We start from the raw sequence: 20291 nt of genomic DNA, 5'->3' as shown, positions 1-20291 counted from the left end.
GAAGTTGAGAGGTTACACAAAATATTTATACAAACAACTTTACCTTAAATATGTGTTTTTCTAACAACACCAACATCGCTAGGTCAGATAAAATACTGATTATTAGAAACACAGGAGTGGCTTGGAAAAAGTTCTGATAAATAGAGAGAAAAAAATTCTCCACATCCTGTTCCCTACCCCACACCCCGCTTTGGCTGTCACCAGTATACACCCTTCTTGTACAAGTATAAGAAAGGGGAAACATTTCTGTATGTAGTGAATATAATAAATATGTTTTATAAGATGTCCAATACGCATCTGCCAGAACAGCAGGCCTGTGTTTCTCAACACTATTTAAAACAATTTATGCACAGAACAAAAAGCAGGCAAAAATTAAAACCTGAAACACCCACTTATAATCTGAAATTTATGGCACAAGATTCTATATCAACAGCTACAAAATTAAAACTTAGATATAATGTCCCATCTTTAATATCATGTATTCTTTGTCCCCCTCTCACCTGTTCTCCAGGAACAAAAGTTAATTTTGTGTTAACTCTTAATCCCGTGGTATTTTGTCACTCTGCCTCTTCTTGAATATTATTTTAACACAGGGCAGTTACTCATTTATGCAATTCTAAAAAAAAAAAGCTTCTTTTAATCAAATCTGGAATACGTAATGAGTCCTGTACTTACTTCTCTGCAGTTGAACAGAGACATTTACATAGTCCATTGAACACTGTTTAGTAAACAAGGAGTGTACAGTGCTAGAGTGCTTCTATCTTACTGTCCTTGTAAAAAAGCAAGGCAGGGGTTCTGTTTTTAGTGCACACTTTGGTACAGTGTTAATCCTGTTTTATGTTGTTCACACCTGCTGCAGACCAGCAGCCTTCTGATGGGTTGTGGTTTGTTCTGCTCTGAGTGAATCCTTACTAGCTTCAACAAAAGCTACTATGTTAAACTGGAAACAAAGCCTTGATAGCTACTTGGAAACTTTAAAAAGGGAACGCTGAAAAGTATAAATGCCCTATCTTCAATTACTTTTCCACTCTCCACGATATGGAATTTAACTGAATGGTGCTTTAAGTGAACATTTGTTTAGTTCCAAAGGGGGAAAATGGTCATACATAACCTTGTCGCTAGCCTCCCTAGAAGTCGTTCCATTGGGAAAAAAATGTTAGTTGCAAATTCTGCGACACAATATTTTTAATGTGCCCTCTGTAACTCAACTATTCCTTTTGTAAAAAAAGAAATAGAATTGCCTTAGCAGAAATGTCTTACTTTCTGAAAACATCTTGTAAACCTTTACAGAGAGAGAGTTTTCTGCTTCTGAAGACCCTAGGAACCTTCTTCAGTGCATTTATATACAAGGTAATAGGCTAAATGCTGACTTCACTCCTACTGGTGAAAATAAGGTGTAATTAGATTTAAATCAACACATTTACAGCAGCATAATATAATATTAATTAAGATCAGAAGCAGGCTAAAAGGGTCTATAGTACAAGCAGGCAAGGCCATTAGTTTTCCACAATGGAAACTCTACAGGACTCTCTGCACCTAATTCTTCAAGCCGTAACATGGCAGCTTGGCTCCCAGGGCAGCAGAGGCACAGGGGATGGTGCAGGCTTATGGATGCTGGTGCCAGCAGTACGACCAGCCAACAGCCACCACCTAAACCGGTGCCCAGGGTTTAGCTATGCTACTACTAATCCTAGAAGTTTCTGAGCAGCTCCTGGACTGTACTGAATGTCCTCAACTCCAAGCATGACAGGATGAAATATTACTAACTTGGAAATAAAAATATCAACCACAATTTTCAGACTTGGATGTGTAAAGCTTGCAGTTAAACCATATCCAGGCATCTAAATAAAACTGGCCTGATTTTCAGATGTGCTGAATCACCCCCTGGTATCATGAAGTCCGTCACAGCTGGAAGTGCTCGGCAGCCCTGAAAAAAATCAGGCCATATTTATTGAGGTGCCTGAACATGCATCAGAGTGGCTAAGTATATGCTCCTAGATTTAAAAAAAATTCACCACAAAGCTCAGTCCTGCTCCAGCTGAGGTCAACAGCAAAAATCTCTATGACTTCAGTAGTGCAGGACTGAACAAATACCTTCCTTTTTTATTACAGATAGGTCATATTCAGTACTGGGAACAAAAGGAGAATCTACTGCTAAGGAAAAAGGATCCAGGCTTATGTACTGCTATGAGTCAGATGTGACAGCAAAATGAAGTTAAAGAAAACTCATCATAACAGATATCCAGTATTTCTTGCCCCTTTTATTTTCTCAAGTCCTCCTAAAACTTGCTGCATGTTGAACTACAGTATAAAAGCATACTTCCTTCCAGTCTGAGCCAAAACCTAGGGAACAAGAAGCATCAGCTCCAGCATCAAAAAATATATTTCAAAGTGAATATATTCTATTTACACACACTGTAAGCCACTCTTCCACGATTGGTGACATATACTAGCCTCTGTGTAAGTGGGAACCAGGACCCTTCAGCGTTTCTTTTTTCCTGTTACCCCACCTTCACTTCTTTCTTCTCTGGAAGAGAGAGTGACAAGGTGCTTCTTCACACAGAAGCCAAGTCCCTACATCTCTTGAAATAGCTATTGGAACCTCTTTCATAAATACAGTGTTGGTTAGAAGCCAAAGAAAGCAGTTCTCTATCTATTCACATTTATTTTACATCTCATAAGGAAAGATGCACTTGATTATCATATTCCTTGGCAGCTTTTAAATTTAGTGAGGAATCTCCAAGATATTCCATCAATATTATGTCAGGATAAGCCATCACACAGATGGCTTTGTATATTCTGTATCTCTCTCCCCCCATTTGTAATGGGTTAACAAAAAAACAAAAAAAAGGAAAAAGAAAAACCCACACACAACAACAAAAATTGCTAAACAAGCTTAATATTTTTACCACTCTTGTGATTCAACTGCCATAACTAAGGAAAAAAAGGGATTGTTCTTACTTAGTCTTGACATCGCAGCCTCCTTAAGACTACCCAGGAGTGAGATCTTTGGCAAAAAGCCAACACTGCTTTTAAGAAGACAGAAAATGTGGTGGTAACCTTAGTATTTCCTGGCCACACTTACTGCCTCCTCTAGGCAACTCTTTACTAGCACAAATGTCATGTCCTGACAATGAATTTTTGAACCCGAGCTCAGCTTCTACATTGATTTCCTTTCTCTAAAATGCTACTGAATCATTAGTTCTTTAACGTTCTGCCCCATGATAAGGCCTGATCCAAAGCTACTGAAGTGAATGGGAATCTTTCCAAGGATTTCAATACTTTTTGGATCGGGCTAATATTACTAAAAAATATAAAAAGAGGATGGTTTTTAAGAGATCCATAGAAACTCTGACATCTACATACCTTGTGTGCCTTTGAAAATCTTCCCCAAAGTTTCCACGTGCTCCAAAAGCAAGTTATTTTGTAAAACACTTTCATCTACCACATTCCTATGAACGGCCCAGTGACTGTACATTTAAAACACACCAATTCTACATTTGGGCCCTTCCGTCCTATGAAACTGAATGTGTGCTAAAAGGATATTGAAAGCCTCCAAGAACATAGTACTTCAGAACTTGGATTTTAATAGGGCAGGTTGCTTTAGGTAAGATTGTAAAGTTGCTTTAAATGACAGAATATTCCACTTCAGAAGCCACAGCAACTTGCATGTGATGTGGTCCTAGTGGTTCACATGTGTATTGTTGATTCAAAACCTAGGCTATCAGTGTGTGTGGGGCGGGGAATGGTGTTCCCTGCCAACCTCGCTACCTGCTGCCTTCAAGCACTGTTTCTAAGTATGCCCTCTTCAGGAAAAAAAAAAAAAGTTAAGTTATTTTGATTATAGTGCTTTCCCCAGGCAGGAAATTTTATTTCGGTTTGAATCTTTAAACCATTACATTTTCAGTGATGCATTTTTATATTTACAGTTGACATCTTCATAGAAGAATGGAACCTTTGAGCAACAGCTCTAAAGCATGAAGGTTGCCTGCAGTAAGTACTTAAATTATTTTACACCCAAATGGAGCCAGTTGTTTTTAGCTAAAATTTAATAAACCTGAAATCGATGACCTTTCTTTTACTGAAAGCCTAGACTTGTGAAAACGAACTTTCCCAAGAAACATAGTTTGGCGAGCTAATGCCAAACAAAGGGCTATTTAAAGCTGAACACTTTGTCAATTTATCAGCTTGTGAACATTCAGTTCCTAAATTCCCCACTGCTGCCTCATATATAGAACAGTGGTGCCTTGGTTAATCGAATACTATTGATTTGAGAGTGTCACGGTGATCTCATTGAGAGCAATCAATAATAATCCAAAATCAATCAATCTACTCTTGCACTATCATTTATCAAATCTGAATACACCAAAATTATTTGCAGTCATGAGAAAGAGAAAAATATAGCAATAAGAATAATAGTTTTAAAAAAAAATCAGTGTACTTTGCAAAGGACAGTAACATAAGCAAACGTGCCCTCACCATGTGGCGGTTGCCAAGTTAATAAGGAATCATACTTTTCCTTGCAAAACGCAGGGGTTTTTTTCTTGAGAGGATTTTGACATACGCTTTCTTTCTCAGATGTAGAAACACACACCAAGTGACAGCACAAGAGAGTCACACCAGTAAATGCTCAGGCATTATTTTACAAATAATAGTATTATGAACTGAATTTCAAATGTGCATCCCCTGTACATTCCAAAAGAACAAGACAAATATGTTGGAACATGAAGCAAGTGCACCTTCTTAGTTCAGCAATTGCACTTAAGAGGACAGAAGAGGATAAAAATACTGAATTTCCCCATGTATGAAATAGATGTACCGGCTTATCAAAGGAGATCTTTTTGTTGTTGAGGACTCCTTCCCCAACATATTGATCTGTAATTTAGCTAAAGTAATGACTCCTTCTCTTCATTACAGCATGCTCAAAAGCACCTTACTATATAATTTAAATAGAAAAAAAGCCCAAAGTGTCTAAAACATTTACTTTTGCTAATGTAAAAGTGTTGGCATTTTACTTCATTCCCGATAAGCTGGTGCCAGTGGAAGTGATTATTCTTTTCTTATTCAAAGCATATCAGCAGTTTGAAAGCACTCTCAATCTTATCAGGTGTATGAACAGCACAGTTACTGAAAACAGTTTGTACTGCTCCTCTCTCTTTCTGCCAGACTATCAGATAAACCAAACTAACTGTATTTACACGCAATCAAACGTAAGTTGTGAATTCAATGTACTGTAGCCTGATTCTAGCATGCCACAGGTTTTTTGTAGCAAAAAATGCCAACAGTGAAGATCCATAACTCATAAAAAGAAAAAAAAACTACACAAAAAGTGTAAAATGCAGAACAGGCAAGAAAAAATAGGATAAATTGAAAATGAATATTTTTGAAGTAAAAAAAAAAAAAAAATACTTGCCTCCAAATACGACACTATCATGTAAGCCCAGTACCTGCTTAAAAAAACAGCATTACAGAAACTGGAGAGAATAGGTTTTCAAAAATATTTCTGAGTAGCTCATTATTTCCTTAAATGTAATTCTTTTTACTTTCTCTCTCTCTCACCTGCCTATATCTGTAGAAAGAGCTGCTACAACACAATAACAGGCATTTAAATACTTTTACCAATGCCAGGCAGCAGACCAGACTGAAACCAGTTCTATCATCCATAATGATCCAAACTTAGTTGGATATTGAAATTGTTAAAATACTTAAGAAATGCAAAAGGAAGTTTAAAAATTATCTCAAGACATATTGAGAGTGCTACTGGTAAACGCTCAGTAGCATACCCTTCATTAGCACTCCTGTTCCTATAGAAAAAAGGTACCTCTCGTTTTTACAAGGCAAAATTCTCTCATGTGCTCAGGACTTTAATGCAAATAGAGAGCAAGTCCACTGGCTTCAGCAGAGGTCAGAATTTGGCCCAAACGATGTGGATTTGGATAGAAAGACAAAGAGTTGATGGAATTTGAGAGGAAACATTAAGTTTGTTCAAACTCGTGATTAATTACGACATCCTTCTCCTATGAAAGAATCTGCTGCTTAAGCTACTGTGATGAATGCTCCTTTACCCCACCCCCACCTCCTGACTTTTGCTGAATACCTCTGATAGAACAGAAAAGGGCAGGCACGTGCCACCACCTGAGCCCATCTCGTGCTTCTGTCTGGACTCCAGGAACAGAATGAGCCATCCCCTAGATTTGTAGGAGAACAATGAGATGAATTAAGCCAAGTGTGCAGTGCTGTATAATTCAGCCGATTGTTGTTTCTCCATCTGTGACACCACAGCCCCATGATTGATGGGACAGGTGTCACTCATACTACCGTAAACCACTGACAGTGGCTTCTCAGCTCTTTTAATACAACCCAGCACCAACTGTACCCAATCAGCTCCTCGTATGAGAACGTGTGGTGCCCATAAGCCTTTATTCAGTTATCAGGAATTCTAACTTCACCCGTTTATTGCTCCTGGGAACAGTTGGTTAAAGACATGGCATGTCATGCCACTTCAAAACATCTGATCTGTCCCACTAGGTTAACGGCTGCTATGAGAACATTGCCAGGGAATTCTTTCGCTGCTGGAAAAATGGATATAATTTAGTAGAGGAAATCCTGCATTCATGGGCCGTTAAATTACTATGGTGAAAAAAATAAACCCTTTTGCTATGGGAAATTTATGTACTTTTTTAAAGAATTCATTAAAAATGGTTTGGAAATCAATTCCTATTTGCTTAGTTTCGGAATTGTTTATTGCTTCTGAATCTTACTGTCTTTAAGATAGCATTTACTTATTCTAGCCTCTACTTTTACTGGCTCCTCTTTTCTCCTGTAAGAAAATCGACTGAAGTATTTCACTCAGCAATATACACCAGTCTTCCAAAATATAAATTCCTCTGAAAACTATTATAGCCATTACACTTGTTAGCTGACTTAACCCCAGACTATTTAAGGAAGAAAACTGCCTCGTTAACTTAAAAGGACATCAGCATTCTCCACCAAAAAAACAAAAACTAAACCCTGCAGCTAACTTGAAGAAAGAATTACCATGCAGGGATCTGCTTGGGGGAAAAAATGAAAAAAGCAAATAAAGAATCAAGGTTCAATCAATCCTTTCTCTCCGTTGCATTTCAATGTGTGGAGAATTATTACAAAGAACTGGCTGACTAAACTGAATGGCTATGCTAAGTTAAAAGAGAGTATGATTTCACCATTTTACTAGCTATTGTTTTTTTGTTAGGTTTTCCCATTTTACATAGGCTTAAAAAGTTTCATATGTGAGATAAGAAAGTAGGTGTTTGCTCCAAGAATATTTCTGTAAACAAAACCAAAAGGAGAAAAATAAATGAAACCTCACGGAAAAGGATGGAATCATTAAAACAAGCCACCTCCTCCTCCCCTCCCTACCCATCCCTGCGTCTTTATATGGGAAGGAATTTAACTAGTGCTTAGGGGCAAGTCAGCATCTACATTTCAGATGGACTTGTGCATTATATTGGCCAGTATCTGCACATCTGAGTGTTTTTAAACAGAGAGATTTTAATTTTAGGCTATCTAGTTCCTCAAGGGTTCCCAATACACTTTTTAAGGCTGTTCAAACAAGCATCAACAAAATCAGCAACATCTTCTTATTCTAACTAGCCACAGCCATCAATCTCTGATCACACCTATTAGAATCTCTTTGTAGCCTAACACTACATCTTGCGACAGCTTGGCCAGTTGTTTAAGAAAAGGGTGTGTGATGGAGCAAAGCTAAATCGACACATCTGTGATACTTCTGACGCCCCTCAGCATGGCTAATATTAATTTGTTTTCTTTGGCTAGGTAAGTGCTGCCAAAACACATTACATATGGTATGTAGTTCCAATCAAAATGATGAAAAGGAGATGTGCAATTTTGTTTCACTCAAAGCAACATGAAAAGACACAGAGGAATAAGTAAGACAAGGGATGACTTGCAAAGTAATAATCTAGAGAGTATGCATGTATTCTATTTTAAAGTTTGGTGTCAGAACACAGCCCTTTATCCAACTGTGTATATTGCTCCATGTAGAAACCTGTGCTCAGATTTTTACACAGGAAAATGAATACATTAATGATAAAAGAGATATATTTAGACTGTTCTCATATGCACACACATACATCATCATATTTCAATAGGAACTACAGAAATACACAGTCACCAGTCAACACAAGAATATTATAAATGGATTGATTAGACTGGGGAAAAGGAACCTCTGTTTAATAAACCCTTGACATACTAACTTCTGCAGTATATTGATGAACTATTCTCCAATTGCATGTATAATGTCCTGTGTTACAAGGTTTCTTATAAGGTTGCATCATAATGAAGGCATAATATATATTTTTAACTCGGTGTGCATGTGTGCATGCATGTGTGTGTGCGTGTGTGTGCGTGCGCACGTGCATGTGTGTCTGTGTGACAGAGAAAGAGAGAATTGGTTTGGTGCAAATCAAAACCAGTATACATGTAAAATATATTTAAAAGAAATTCTATTTAAACTTTATCCCAAACCAAAACCCTATCACCTGTCTTGGAAATCGAACTCAATCAGAAAACATGTGTGCTTGTTATATATTCAGTAAAAAGGTGCCTACCATACCCACTCTAAACTCTCATTAGTAAAGGATCTTTACTATTAGTAAAGGATCTGTACAATTCATGGAGTTTTACGCAGCAACAATCCAGGAAAATTTAAGCAAAGAAGGTTTAAGAAAATGGCACTTCCCTCTAAAAGAAATGTAAGGAGAGGCTGGACCAGATGATAAAGATCTGCTTCATAATATAGTATAGAGAGGTAATTAAGGGAACTTATTTGGAAAGGCAAGAATTTCATTAACATTAGCCTGCTCTATAGAGCAATGGGGAGGAAAGAAGCACTGCATTGTTTGAAAGGAAGAAATAACTTAGTGCCATTCCACATATTACATAAACAAGGAAAAGAGATTTCAATGTTTTGAAATATGGCAAAAATAAGAGATGCTTTTCAGAGCATGCATGTCAAAAGACACATAGCATAATATCTATTGTCTGAAGTTCTCTGAAAAGTACTGATGAAATAGAAAGATATAATCCCTGTAAGAAATTAAGGGCGATGCACAATTCAGTTTTAAAACAAAATTTAAATGTTAACATTTCAGCATGCATTTACCTGTGCCAAGCATGATTTAGAACATTAAAAAAGGATGATATTTTAGGAGAGAGGGGACTAAAGGAAATTAAAATTTTAATGTGTATTTTATTTTTTTTCCTCAAGGCTAAATAATTATATTAATAAGGACAGGTAAGTTTTTTTTTCTCTCTAAATACACACACACACACACTTTGAATATAAGCCTGACCATGTGTCAGAGGACATACATGATCAGAATGTGATTTTCTAAAGAGGGGCAAAAGTTATAAGAGTGTAATTAAATACTATTATTTATGTAGCTTATTAGACTGTTCAAAGTACAATGTAATTAGGTGGCATGTGTTATAGATAAAAATATTAATATAAAAACTAAATGTGTTGGAAGAAATGAAACATATGACACAAAATAAAATCAGAATCAAGTTACCTAAATCGCTATTCTAGCAAGTTTCTCGTCAATGGCAAGAAAAACCTACAGATAAAGTAAAATATTCTTAGAAAGTAACTGTATATGGAGAAGTTGATCACTTATGTATGGTCTTATCTATATACACTACATACAGTATACTGTACATGTATAAAACATGCACACACACTTATATACATCTATCGTCTTTTCTGCAGACATAAACAAATCATACATATAAACTATATATATTGGTTTAATCACACACCTGCCTATATATAATGCATATTATTATATATACAAATAAAGTATGTATGTATGTATATACATATATGTGCACAAGTGTATGATTACAACAATCAAGTTAAAATGAAAAGAAGATGTACAAAATATAAAAGAACATGTAATAAGTGGAATGTCAAGCTACAGAGATTGTTGGTGTCATCACTGCACTATCAAACATACACATGAGTATGATTGGAGACAGAGAGGCTAAATATTTCACTGTCAGAGCATGTCGAGAAGTGCAATTCATTTCTCTCTCATGTGCTTTAGGACAATGACAATTTAATACAAGGCCAGTGGATGTAAAAGAGATAAAAACTGAACAAACTGGCCCAGCATAATCACAGATTTCCTCCAGAGAGCTTGCTAGCATGAGGCTCATATGCACTTGTAACAGATCAACATTTTATTGTTTCTTCCCCCCGTGAACCTGCCGTGAACAGAATTCAGAGCAAAATATGTCTCATGATAGAGCCTACTTTAAACTTCAGTGGGGATGCTGAACAAGAGTGACTTAAGAATTTACTACATCTATCCTGTTCATTTTAATGACCAATATAATGCTAGCAAACAATAATAATTGGCCACTTGTTTGAGGGTTCTAAGTGTGACATTCATTCATTCTTATACTTGCAACATGAGTGAAAACAATCCCACAAATGGCAAAGATCATTTAATTAGAAACATTCTGTAAAATGTACTGCTCAAAAAGAATTAGGAGCCAATATCATATCTTAACTGCATAACGTATGAGATGTGCTATAGAATAGAGGCTGGTGTAGCTTTAAGAAATATGGGCTTACTATACTTGCCAGCTACTCTAAGCAAAGTATGATTCAAGTATTGTTAAATATAATCATGGACCGGTTACCTTCTTTATTTGATGAATAGCACCATGTATTTGAAATTAATTAGAAAAGTAGGGCTTGGCTAATGAGGCAGTCCTTATCTTTTCTTAGCTGTGCAAGCACAAGTATTTTTGTGCTGGCTCAATATTTTTTAAATGCCCAAAGTGCTATTAACGAAGTTAAAATCTGATTAAAATAAGAGCAACACCTAAACTGTCATAACAGTCTTGTACAGCTCTAAAAAAGTAAAGATTGACTATTCCTTTCTTATTTTAGTATGTGTTTTGAAAAAGACATGATTTGTTATTAGAGCTCAATATTGCTTCCATTCTCTTCAGCATCTCTGAAAATAGTTGTGTAAGAGCACAGTTATCCTTTACTACAGAATAATGAGTACAGTGCCTTTCTACATATATGCCTGGGTTTTAAGGAAAGAAAATTAGAACGCTACAAAAAGAGATAGTATGTCTTGGAAAGGGGAAAGAAAAAAACAGTAGAAAAAATGATCAGCTATTCAAGAGAATTAATGGATATCCACAAGGGCTTTGCTAATAACACGGGTTAATTACCACTGCAACGCACCAGGCTCAGTAAATAAAAGAGCACAACCATAAACACATTAAAATGAGCAACCATCATTAAAAGAAGGGCCAGACCCAGTAAATGAAAAGCTGTCAGACAGCCATTTCAGCACAAGCCCTTTACACTTAGCATTTTAAAACTTGCCAACAAAGTCTATGAAAAAAAAAAACCCCAAACAAAACCTAAAATCTAATCTAAAATAGAGAGAAGCGTGGAATAAGCCCCACTTACTGTCCAAGGAGATAACATAAAAGGGATCCATTCATTCAGACACATTTTTAGGTTCACTCCACATCAGAGCGCTGGGTTCCACACTAGGTACTTGATATGGGTATTGGGGCCTTATCGTTTTGAACCTGAATGCTGTTTTCTTTATTTTTTTAAAGAGTTAATGTGAGACCTAATACTTCTGGCACATGAGGTTAAAAGTCTCCACCTCTAAGAAACTGTAGAGTAGAATCAATTGTCACTTCCCACTTATTTACAAAGAAATACTCGCCAGTCCGCCCCTTTCCTCTACTTACAAATTGCAGGTATTTCCAGATCATAGTCTTTGGGAATAAGCAGTTTTATCATAACATTTTTAAAGGAAAAGAATGAAACTAAGACAAACTCTCCTATTTTACACGCGTGCTCGCTCTCTCTCTAGGTACAGATAAAAATATAGATATATAAATATTATACAAAAGATGGGCCATTCCTGTACTGAAACATGATCACATCTAGAAAAATATTATTTAAAACGTGCACTGGTTATCATCATGCTAAAGTGCCTTTGCTGCTCTGTGTGATTTCTGTTTAGACCCACTTTCTCTATCTAAAATTACAACAGTGCTAGTCAAGCTTTATTTCTTATAATATCTGTATTTTATCTCTTGTCCTGCAAAATAAAAATCCACGCACATTGGGTTCTTTATGTTTAAATTTCTTTTTCTTTTTTTTCCTTTCTTTCTTTTTTTTTTTGAGTGGAGGAAGTAGGGCAGGGGTCGGGGGCTGAAATTCATGGAACAGAGTGAGCCACAAAGGGCAAATGTACATAGTGCAGAGAAGCTATCTGTAGTCACAAATCTATTCAGTTTTCTATGTTTGGCATTCAGAGATCATGTTTAAATTTACTAAACTAGTTCCTCCCCCTCCTCCCCTTTTTTGGAGTGTTTCAATTGCCTTTCCTTCTTCCAACAGCTGTGACAACTGTTAAAACAGTCAGTAAAATTAAGTCTGCTCTATAATCCTTTAGTCAACGTTACATTTTAATCAGAGGTTGAAGGCGATTTCATGTTATGAACACACTGATTCATTTAGAATGATTAAACTGACACATATGTCAAAATGACCAGATATATTTATTGCATCTGTTATGTTATTAACTATTATTAATTATGAGTGTTATTGTTATTGCTGAAAAAGCAAAAGCCCAGTTGCAGCTGGCTTTAAGTTATTGCATTCTTGAACATGCTCTGCCTCAAAATCAAAGCATACCTAATGATGATCAGACAGATGTCTGTGCACTCCCAAAATGTTCAGTCAATTTTTAGCATGATCGTCCTCTATAAAGTGAGAACTACTGAAATTAGCTACTATGTTTACTTCATCTGCAAAACTGCCTTTATGTTTCTATGTGCATAAGCACATGATAGCATACACTCAATATGCAATTAATATGAATATTAATAGCATGCAAAACTCTGTGGTTTATTAACTGAGACAGAGAGACAGATGCGTTTCTGAGCATTAGGTGTTGCTATCTATCCACTCAACCATCTACCTATTAGTTCCCACTTCCGGACAATAAATTGGTATTAAGAAGACTTTTAACTGAGCCAAAGGGGAAAAAAGAATTAGTTTGAATCTTACACTAGAGCCAAAAAGACATGTGCCTCTATTTCATTTAAATGCATCTACTTCAAGAGGCTTATCCAAACTAATCATTCAAATTAGCTGTAAGAACATAAATGCAAGAAAGCTCCTTAAAAGTATCTAAAAAAAAAATTAAAATCTCTATTTTTTAAAGAAAACTTCAAATATTAAATGCAAGTTGTGGCAATTGTATTCATACATATGTGGAGACATTTAATGCTATACAGTAGTTCACTGAGCCCTGACCTATTAGTGGGCATCCTACCTTTATTTATTTTCATTTATTTAATCCAGAAATTTTACAGTGGATCCTCCCCCTCTTCCCATTCTCAAAGTGTTTTTCCTTTGGCAAGTCTATCTGCTGCTGTTCTCTTTATTTCCCCAACACACCATCACTGCAAGTCACTTTTCATCTCTGGCTTAATTACAAATAGCAATGTAATATGCAGACACTACGGACAGCTAGTGGGCATCCACCTCTAATACACTGTCTGTCACCTCTCAATACAGCCTTCCTACATACTACATCTAGGGCTACGTTTTACTACCAGCTTTTGCTTTTTCTTCAGTATTACAGTCATTGCGCATCTATGTAACTGGCTCGACATAAAGAAAGATGAATCAGTGACAACTCCCATGATATACTAATATTTAATCCTGATTGTAGGCTGAAATCAAGTTTATGAGCCATGCATCAAGACTGAATGCTTGATTTTTTTTTGGGGGGGGGGGGGGGGTTCTAGTTTAGATCTCAGAAAGTCCATATAGGTGCACATATATTAAAGTAGGTAGTTAATAGGTACAGATGAAACAACTATATATGCCGTACATTAAAAAGTACTTTACTGTCTTTTGTGGGGAAACAACCAAACAAAACAGGCTACATGCTCAGCATGCTACATTCAACCAGTTCTCTATTAAAGTAAAAACATTCAAATCAGTTCGGCCCTTTTCATCCTCAGTATTTGTCTCTTATTAGAAAGTGCAAATTTCCCTTGTTTCTAAATGGATTTATCCGTCAGCACAGTGCTGGCTGAACAGTATCTCAGACTCAAACTGCAGAAGGCTAGTTTTCAGTATTATTCCTTAAGAGAGGAATTAAGCAGTCATGCTATTTTCCTGACTAACTGCACAGTCAGAAATGACAGGGAGACCAAAATATCTGTCAAACTGCAAATACATGAGAGGTACTGGTATAAATCATTTCTAGCCTATATTCTTTTAAGCGCCCCCCTCCCTCCCCTCCTTTTTTTTTCCTGGGAAAAACGTGTCCTACTAAAAGACACATTTTAACAATTCACTAAGCATTTCTGCCAAGTGCCTATTATTAGTACCTGAATAAGAAGTGACTGTCACACAGCTGTTTTACTGACAGTCACAGGGCTTTGACTCAAAGGTAACATTGTAGTCAGAGAACAATTCTCCACTTACTGAATTAGCAGATCACCCACAGCACACAAAAAAGACAAGACAGACACAAACGACCACTCATGCACACAGAAACCACAGAGCATTACCTGAGTCAGTGTTTACAGATTTTCTCATTAAAAAAAAAGGGGGGGAAGGGGTGGAGGGGGGGTGGGGGGGAGAAAGGTACCTACTCTTCTTCGTAGTGCAGGGAAAAAGATTCAGGAAGGCAAAGTTCTACCGAATCCATGTGCGCTCGGCAACCATTATTTGTGCACCCCACTATAAATCAAAGTTTCCTTGACAGAGCACAGTGCAATTAACACAAATGTTCTCCTGGTGACAAGCCTATAGGCACAGCCAGTTGGGACCAAAAGCTCTCACACTCTCCTAATCAAGGACTTAAAGCCCCGATTGGAGCTTATTAATATGAAGTAGGGCTTTACATATGCAGTCCCACTGGCCCAGACAGGCACTGGATTGGTAGGACATTAGCCAATCCGCTGGGAGGAGAACACAGGCTGCACAGATTGAGAAGAGCCAGGCAGGTAGAGAGGGGTGGAGAAACTGAAAGAGACTGAAAACAGAGTGGAGAGATAATAAAAAGAAATGTAAATGCTTCCAACATTTTCGAAGGGGATACAAAGAAAAGCTAATTCACTTAACTCTCTAGACACAAAATGTTTTCTAGACTTAAAAACAGAGTTTGCCAGGTACCTTGCCAGGAAGAAATACATGCAGACTCTCAGTAAATGTTGGGAAGAATTCATCATAAGGTAGAGAATGAAGTTTGTACTCCCATTATCTGTTTCATTACATTTTTTCGGAGGGTGGGGGGAGTGGAGGGGCAGGGGAGTTGAGTTGGGGTTTGTTTTTAAGGGCTTTGATTTTTCATGCATTAATACTTTTTTTGTTTGTTTGTCTACCTTCTGATCATCCTGGTTTATACCGAGCACTTAAAATCAAACCTAGTGTTTTAAAGATTCTGGGTAACTGAACTTTCAGCTGTAGGGTTGTGTTGTTAATTCATATTTAGAACTGAAATTCTCAGTTATCTGTACATACTGGACACTAAAATTAGCACTTTAAAATGCATGTCTTTTAACAAGATGGTTGCACATGGGATTATGAGTGTGTATGTGTGAACATATAGGTGAATATACAGACTGGGTACAAGTTATCAGGGGTATATTTAGCACCGTCTCACCAAATTCAAACATTTAGAATTTGTTCATAAACAGAAGGAAAAACTCCAGGACAGATCAATTTATTCTGTAACTGTGGTGGGATTATAGTGGACTAAACTCTGCATGTTCATTTTAACAAGATAAGGACTGTACTGTGGCAGGTTAAATTTTGGATCAAACAGACACCTCTACAATTTTTTTTAATTATTTTAAAAATAAATGTTACTGGACTGGAAGTAAACATTACTCATGTGCATGCCTACATAATCATCTTTAGATCCAGTTTCCCCAAATACTAGCTCTGTAACTCATAATTGTCCACCTCTGTCATAAAGAAAGGTCACTGAATAAACCAGTCTCAAGAAAATGATCATATGTAAAGCAGTAGTCACTTTTTACACTGAAAATACACACCTTAGCTGAAAATGTCACCTCAATACATTTCTCTCAAAAGCTATAGTTTGCTAGTTTAACATTAGAAATAAAAGCTCATATTTATTTTCTAGTTTAAAAAAATATTTTGTCCTGTCAACCTGCAATGTATATAAATACTGGCTATTGTGAAAGAGAAGATAACAGAGGAAAACCAACATTTAAAAAAATAATTCAGTTTTAGTGCTCACAAAGTCTTTTGTGACTGGAGCCCTAGATGATGCAAATGGCATAATCTTTTAGATCAAAACCAATCAGTGCACACCCTCAGAATGCATTAATACCATTCACAAATGGGAACACCAATGCCTTCTCCCAATCCATTTTGCAGCTTCTGGCAAAGAAACCTCTGCAGAACTGGTGTGTGTGTGTGTGTGTGTGTGTGTGTGTGTGTGTGTGTGTGTGTGTGTGTGTGTGTGTGTGTGTGTGTGTGTGAGAAATATATATGCATAATGGACTTGTTTGTACCTGTTTATGACAGAATGTGTACAGAATTTAACCAGATGTGAAAAATGGGCCTGCTTCTTATTTATGTGATATAAATACATGCAAGTTTACAGATCAGAACTCACACAGCAAAACTACGTCCCCGACTACTGTATAAAAGCAGGTAGTAAAAGCTTAATTACCAGTAGCATTAGGCTGTCTATATTGTTAAATGTGAACTCTGTAATTAAGATGTAAATTCAGTTGTGAGCAGTGAATTAAAAGAGCTTTGAGATGTAGAATAAAAGCTCAGCATTCTGTAGAACTAACGCACAGAAAGAAAACATTTTTATCGTATTTTAAAATGAGAGGCATTTAATCATATTACAGTATTAGAATGGTCTCTTAGAAAAACATTTTGATAAAAGAAATGCTGTAGGTTTTTTTAATCAAAGCAGCACTTGAAAAATATGTTTATTCTGTTATAGATATCCTTTATTCCTATGTAAACCCAAAGTACTGATCCCGCTACCCTGTCCATTCATGCATATTTCATAAATAAAACAAAAAATCTCCATGCAAATGTGTACATGTGTATTGTTTAATTATATATCTTTAAATATACATATCCACTTATTCTAAAGTAGCTATTTGTCACTATAGTGGCATATGGGTTTGAAATTCCTTCAAACCCCCTTTCTATGTGACTATTTTATTGTGAAAGCTAATCCATGATGAATTTCTGTATACAAGTCACTTGACAAAAGTCATTTCAAGTATAATTTTAATAGAATTTAAGGTATTATTTAAGATATTATTAAACCCTCTCAAATCTTATCACACCACACTTTACCATATGTTTACTTTTGTTCATTATCTTTCAGACAGTGTATTTGTATTCAGATGCTGAAAATGTGATGTCTATTGCCTTCTCTTATGCTCTGTCTTCCAGTATACTATCTTTTTTAAGTCCACACAGTTTCCACTACTCCTTTTCTCTTCTCCCCATCCAATCTTTCTCTCACCCTATTAACCATCACTACCTTTCCACCAACCATCTTTCATCCACGCAAGCGGCTGTCTTTACTGCCAGTTCTGCTCCTTGGATGACCAGAAACACACAGTGCTATACTGTACGTGTTGATAAACAAAGCAGTTGGCTTCGTCCCCTGGGACTCAAGTGTCACCTCCACCAGAGGAGGGTCTGGAATTCCAACTACATGCTTGAAGTTGGGTTTCCCAGTTAGTGATCAGTTAACAAAAAAAAAGTAAGAAAGAAAGAAGAAAGATTACTGCGTCAAAGAACTGGGACAAGCTGTAGCTTAGTTTCTCAGTAAGCTTGCATGTGCCACGCTAGAAATAAATAAGTACTAGGGGAAAACACAGTCAAGGCAGACATTGGCTTACAGAATTTCAGCAGGGGATACATAATAAGTACACTCACACATGTCTGCACTAACTTATCAAAATCTACAATGCAAAATCTTACCACGAGGAGTCTACAGAAAACAGTACTGGAATGGAGGGGGGGGAGGGGGGTATCAAAAAAACTCTCTGTCACCAGTGTCTGCATCAGTCGATAAGCATTACACATCCCCATTTCTGTGTGCGTATAACTATCCCTGTGTATAGAACAGTACATCTTCAAGCACCCTCACACTTAAATACTACAGACAGTTCAAGGCATCCAAACAGCCACATTCCTAAACCACAGCTACCTCAAGGCAACCGAAGAAGTAAGATTCAGTGGCACTTTACAGACGCGGCACAGTAAGTCGTGCCAAGTGCATGTTTATCTAAAAGAGCAATGAGCAAGAGACACTTGGAAAGGGGGCAAAAAACATGACAATTCCCAAGCACCTGCTGAGAAATTATTTACATTAAAACAAATGCCAATTGTGAATCCTACCCTATTTAAGAAAGAAGCTTTCCCCACACAGAGCTGTCCTTCAGCAAAATCTAGCAGAGGACAGCCATGTTTTTAATAAAATTTGAAACAAACGTTGAAATGACACCTCTTATTGTAAATGAGCTATGAAAAGATCAATTTAATATTTTCTTATGATTTCCTTTCCACCACTCCACAAAGTAATCAAGTGACAGAATTGTCCTAAATAAGAACATAATACATGGCATGCTGCTGAATGATCAGCAGTAAAACTATTCTGGTTGCTATCCTGTTGCCCCATTGGATTTGGCTTGAGTTTGCCTTGTGTGTTCTTCAAGTAAAGAAACACAACACATCTCTAGATACTGGGTTGTTTTTTTTAAGCTATCAGTAAAAAAGTTACAAACTTTGTTCACCTGTTTTATACAGCTGGGCAAATTGCAGCTGGTTATTGCTTTAGAAACATCTGCTACTACAGTCTCTACTTAGCATTAATTGCTTTTTTTTGGTTTTAGAAAAATATACGTAGTATTATCTCAAAATGTGCTTTAGAACTTAACCACAGAGCAGGAATTGTTCTCTCGCACAACAAAACTGGACTGTTTTCTTCAATTTTGTTTTTTAAACTCAGAACATTTTGTATATTGTAAGAAATCACAGTTGCCTTACCATATTATTATTACCACATTCTATTAATCTGATCTTAACAAAACACTCCATATTTTCTTTTCCCTTTATTTTCAAGGACATGGTCACTGATATTAAATAAATGCTATGGAATAGAACCCTTTCACATCGCTGTAAGTGATTTTTTTCGTCCTGAACGAAACACCTTTTCCAAACCCTATAACAGAAAGAAAAATATGTGCTGCCTGTCACCCACCAAATATATATTTATATATATTATATATATATTTCTCACAAGAGAAAATTTGGGCATTCACTTCAATATTGATATTTCTCTATTACACCAAGCTTTTTTCCGAGTGTAAGTTTCTTTAGGGAAGCAGAAGTGCATTACGGTCTCAGACATCCAAGGATAAGATGACTGAGGGAATTCAGTTGCTCTGTTTAATTAATACAGGATTATTTCACTTTCATTTTGTGAAGCTAATAATATGACTGGTGGAATGTCAGTAAAAATTAAATCATAAACTAGTGCAGTACCAAAGGGAAAACTTACTTTAGTTATGGAGTATTCCCAGCAGAAATCTTAAAAATCTTATACATATTTACACTGATAAAATATCACGCATACTTCATAGGATACTGCAAGCTTTCAACAATCCTTATGGCATGTATTTACAGAGCAAGAGTTAACATTTTGAGATTATACATTAATAAATGAGTTGCAGTTATATTGTTTCGTGAATGTTAAGTGCTACATGCTAAACACAGGAATGCACTCAAGGTCAATGTCCTATTTTAGACCTTTTCAGCAGCTGTGATATTATGATAATCACCTTTAAAATATTCCTATAGAAAGAGTAAATTAGCCCGTTTCACCAGAAAGATGATTATGATAAACAATAAATCTGAAAGAGGACAAATTCATATTTCTTTTTTTTTTCAAGTGCAATGAATTGCTCTTCCTTATTGTGATGGCATTTGTGCCTAAGAATAAAGAGTCCACATGATTCTGCTTTTGAATACCATTTTTGTTCTTCAGAGGCCTCAAGTTTGAAGAAAATGTTTCTTACTCAAATATTACTGTTTTTCATGAAAACAAAAAATGATGAATTCTCCTTCTTTCCTTCCCATCCCAAATGAAACATAGTATCCTACAAAACAAGGAGACAGAGACAAAAAACCTGGCACCAGCAGCCAT

At 36.4% G+C, this 20291-nt stretch overlaps 1 protein-coding gene across 8 annotated transcripts in view; it reads right to left on the bottom strand.

Moving 5' to 3' along the window:
- Window positions 1-20291, bottom strand: part of LOC102381098 (estrogen-related receptor gamma) — a 265118-nt gene that overhangs the window by 189851 nt on the left and 54976 nt on the right. The window contains exons 1-2 of one of the 8 annotated variants that reach the window (XM_025192656.1): window positions 14725-14936; window positions 1857-1927 (exon numbers count right to left, since the gene is read on the bottom strand). The exons of 2 other annotated variants lie outside the window; for them this stretch is intronic. In XM_025192656.1, the coding sequence (XP_025048441.1) occupies window positions 1857-1894 (38 nt within the window). In that variant the 5' untranslated portion in view covers window positions 1895-1927; window positions 14725-14936. Of the gene's footprint in view, window positions 1-1856; window positions 1928-11497; window positions 11580-14640; window positions 14937-20291 lie in introns of those variants that run through there. 5 more of the 8 variants (XM_025192657.1, XM_025192661.1, XM_006036376.3 and 2 more) reach the window with 5 other exon arrangements.

This window comes from Alligator sinensis, unplaced genomic scaffold (assembly GCF_000455745.1).
Source record: "Alligator sinensis unplaced genomic scaffold, ASM45574v1 scaffold1723_1, whole genome shotgun sequence".
In the NCBI taxonomy this organism is placed as follows: domain Eukaryota; kingdom Metazoa; phylum Chordata; order Crocodylia; family Alligatoridae; genus Alligator; species Alligator sinensis.
The sequence above is the reverse complement of the archived record's forward strand: the minus strand, read 5'-3'. Positions and strand labels throughout refer to the sequence as shown.